The 4246-nt window shown below is 54.7% G+C and overlaps 1 protein-coding gene across 1 annotated transcript; it reads left to right on the forward strand.

The window, feature by feature from the left end:
• Positions 1-1572: 1572 nt before the first annotated feature.
• Positions 1573-4039, forward strand: TGME49_259970 (hypothetical protein; the record flags this gene model as incomplete). Its single annotated transcript, XM_002365139.2, has 1 exon — positions 1573-4039. The coding sequence occupies one exon, from the start codon at positions 1573-1575 to the stop codon at positions 3376-3378; it is 1806 nt and encodes a 601-aa protein (XP_002365180.2). The 3' UTR covers positions 3379-4039.
• Between the last annotated feature and the right edge of the window lie 207 nt (positions 4040-4246).

Here is a 4246-nt window from a genome sequence, read left to right on the forward strand (position 1 = left end):
TTCTTCCGCGCGTGTTGATCTGTTCGCGAGTTGTCACTCAAAACAGAGAGGATAAAACTTGCATATCGTCTCGTTTCTGATGCCGTTTTTGTCGCCGGTTTCGGTTGCCCAGTGACTGAACGAGGCGGCAAGTTCCACACTGTCGGCGTTCGTCGAGCTGCTTGTGTGTTTGTGTGAATATTTTCCCTCTCAAAAATAGTGAGCTGAGTTTCTCTTGTGCTCCTCAGGCTGTGTATCCAACGGGCGTTCCTCTTCCATCTCCCAGTTAGCACTGTGTCTCAAAAATAGTGAGCTGAGCTTCCCTTGTGCTCCTCAAGCTGTGTATATCCAACGGGCGTTCCTCTTCCATCTCTCAGTTAGCACTGTGTCGGAGCCTTGTGTCCTGCCGTGTCTGGTCCGACGGGAAAAGGACCCCCCGTCAAGCCTGCCGGTTTCGGTCCAGTTGTTCCAGATAAAGTACGAAGGGGGGGGGCTGTCTGTTCCGGTAAACTGCGGACACTAGACTTTCCCCCCAAGCTCATTTAGCGAGGCGTCAGTTTGGCCTGAGGCTGCTCAAGGCTGATACGTAGAGTCTGCGACGGTACACTGGAGCCGCGAAAATTGGAATCAGAGACCTTGTCTCATTTTCGCGAGAGTAGTGACAGGAGGCAGAGCGAAAACAATCTTCTCCGACCGTCTCTGCCGTCTCGCGTGTCGATACTTCCTCGGATTAGGTTCCCCATCGGCCGAACCAGGTTCGTGGACTGTGGTGCACAAGCCGCAACGGGGCATGCTGGTCGAAGAAAAATCGAGTGATTTTGGCACTTTCAGAGCATCCAAACGGCGATGTGGGAAGAGACAACGAAGTTCTTGCATACCACCACCCGACTGAGCTGTTACTCAAGACTGCTAGATTGGTGAATTCGGCGCGAGGTGGAAGGTTCGCTGGAGTCTGTTGACAGAAGCCTTCTAGTAGGAGTTTTCTGTCGAGCTTTATCTTTTATGAAGCAGAACATCTGCTTCCCGGTCAACGAGGACCCGTATGTTCACGTGTACTTCTTGTAATCCGTGTCCGTGTCGTTCCGCTTCCCGAATCGCCCGCCGTTATTTTTCTCCCTCTCCACCAGCACTCTGTCAGTACCTGTCTCGAATTGGTGTGCCGCTGCATGCGTTCCCTTCGGACGCACAAAGCCGATTTCTGAGGGCGCGCTCTTGGGGTCAAACGAGGAAGGTGACGGCATGTCTTGCGTGATTTTCGACTCTTGCCGTGCCAGGACAAGTCCGAAAGCAGACAGTCTCCAGTGCGTCTGCTGCTTCCGTGGTCGTCGTTGAGATCCGCTTTTATCACCACTGTTGAGGGGGGGAATCGTCGGGACATCAGTGAATCGCTGTTGGAGTTCTTGGTAGCTACAGAGAAGAGGCTGCGGCCGCGGTCGCGCACCGACCGGAATGGGAGAGTCAGTTTTGCTCTCAAGCCGAAGAGGGGACTACGTGAGGAGGAGAACTAAAGCGGTAGACTCCAGGAGCGGCACTTGTTGCCCTTCCTTTCTCGACGCTTGCTCTCAATGACCACAGAACTCTTCGTGCGTCTCCATGCCCTCAGATTTCTTGGCGTCTCAACTTTTTCTCATTTCCCAGCATTTTCGTGTTTGCCGTCATATCAGTTTTCTTCGGGAAAGGGTTCCTGTTTACGACCCACTCCACATGCGTAGGATGTGGCCTCCGACTGGGTTTGACAGACAGGGCCCACAGTCACCTGGGGGACTCGGTGCTTCCGATCTGCCGGAGGGAGCCTTCTCACGTTCTCTCTTCTCTACCCCACGTGCTTTAGAAAATAGTTCGACCCGGAGTTCACTTTCAGAGAAAGAAGTGCCGTCAGAGAGCTGTGAAAAGACAGCGAAGGCGTCGCCGCCGGGTCTCCGCATGGAAGAGACACAGAGGGCGAGTGGAAATGTCTTTCGTCCGTTTCGATCTCAACACCACTGGCGCTCTTCTCCGAGTTTTACTTCCTTCGGGAGCTCTCAGGATCTCTCGTCTTCCCCGCTGTACCGTTTTTCAAACGTGTCTTCGAATCCGCAATTCTTTAGCAGCCGAACGCTGGGCGCCACGTCATGCGAAACTCGACGCCGCCTCAGCGTGCCTGAAGACAGTCTCTCCGGAGGCAGTGTCCCCGTGATCTCTTGCGACAGTAAAACTTCGGTTGTTCTGTCCCCCCTCTGCCTGCCCAGCCTCGCTGGGTACCCTCCAGGTGTATGTACACCTCGGTCGCCGAAAGGCGGCGAGTCGTCGACGCGGCAGTCCATCTCGAGCGTGTCGACAGATGCGTTTTCACTCAAGTCGATCACGCCGAGGAACAGTGCGTCTTCTTTCTGGACTGACTCGGGTTGTTTGACGCCTTTTGGGTCTGTCTCGCCGGGCGCGCTTTCGCGGCCTTTGGGCCACCCGCCGTCGACGGGGAGTTACGAGAAGTCGGCAAAGTCCTTGTCAGCATGCAGGTCGTGCCCTGCGTCTGTCTTCGCTGCGTATGCCATTGAGGCGGAGAGCCTCGGTGCCGACGACGATGTAGAGCAACCCGAGGAAGAGTCGTCAGAGACAGATGACGGTGAGTCTGCGCTAAGACGTCCCGTCAGTCAGTCGGGGGTATCCGGCCCGACAGGACGAGTTCGGGACTCTCGTTTGTGTGTCGATGTCTCTCCAGCAAGGGGCGTCTTCTTTGTCCCATCGTATCTTAGGGAGAAAGCGTGTAAAAGGGAATGCGTGCTCACGTGTGTACCTGCGTTGTCACCACTTAAAGGCATTACTCTTCCTAGACTGGGAGAGTCGTCTAGGTGCGCGTTCTGGGCAATTCCCATGAACGGTGATGCGGAGGAGCGGCAGAGAAAAGCTGGCAGGAGCGAGGAAGGCGGACTTTCTTCTGGGGGCATTCCCGCGAATGCTGGCGACAACAAGAAAGGGACTGGTTTGCCAGCTGGGTCTCTGGCTTCGCGTGGAAGTGAAGACGCGCACTCTCGTCCTGTCGCGACGGAGAGGCAAGGCCCGGCACTCAGCGGAGACGCGTGGACTGGGGCACTCCGGCAGCCGGCGCACGCTGACCAGACGGGCACACGGACTACGAGTGATGGGAGCGGGAGAAAGAACTCCTGCGATTTATCCATCTCAACGGATATGTCTCAGACTGAAGAGAAGGCCGCTTCTCGTATCGCTAGAAGAGCGGGAGGAGACGTGTCTGCGGCAGACTTCCCAGCCCGGCAATCGAATGGTGCCTTGCCGCAAGAAGTCGACAAGATAGATTGGAGTGCAGAGATGGAAACGCGACAAGGCAGTAACGGGATCTGGGCGTCCTTCCAGTTGATTTGCAAGGTGAAGACGATCGAAAAAGCTTCTCTCGTCCTTCCGTAGAGAAACAGTGGACGCGCTTGAAAAGATGGGACCACATTTCCAGGTGGGAAGCGAGTGCGTGTCTGAAGCTGACAAACCAGCGGCTTAACAACTGCCCTCAAAGCCTTGAAGGCGGCATACCAACAACCTAGGACCGGAGAAAGCAAAGAGTGACGCACAATGAAGTGGGTAGAGAGTAGATGGGAACAGTGCTTTCCTGGAGAGCAAGTATTGCTTTTTTGGGTTTTCGGATCTATTTTGTTGGGTGTGAGTGCCCGTACGTTCCTCCTCGCCGGCGTGCGAAGAGGACATCCGACCTGGGACAAACAGTATGGAGTAGGATTCTGACTCCAGCTGTCTGTTGGGTCTGCCTTTCCAGACGCAAATAAACTTTTCTTCACCACGTGAGTCCCTTCCCAGTGAAACGTGTTAATCGGCTTCGTCTCGTGCCGCCTTTGCGGTACCATTTACGCATGTCGCAGCACTCGCTCAAAACGGTAGAGTTCTGTGCGTGAGGTGCTGTGGAGGACTCCTCCGTGGATCGTCTCTCCGTTCTTCTCAGGGAGACGGGAGACGAGGCACCTTTAGAGCTGTGCTTCTTTTTTGCCTGTGAACACCGGCTTTCTTCCCAGAAGCTCAACCTACCAGATTTCATGCACGTCGATCTCGTTCATCGACACGGCGAGGCCGAAACATCTGACGGTTTTCTGAGTTTCTGTAGACGAGCTGAAACGGGTCAAACCGCACTACACATGGGCACTCCGCACTTGACACGGACAGATATTCCATTCGCTATTTAACAGTGTCGATATAGTCTCTTGCATATTTTTTTTTAGCCCGTGTCACTAGAGAGCTCTGTTGTCGAGTGCACACACGTTTGATTAGCGTT

Source organism: Toxoplasma gondii, chromosome VIIb, assembly GCF_000006565.2.
Source record: "Toxoplasma gondii ME49 chromosome VIIb, whole genome shotgun sequence".
NCBI classification, from domain to species: Eukaryota; Apicomplexa; class Conoidasida; order Eucoccidiorida; family Sarcocystidae; genus Toxoplasma; species Toxoplasma gondii.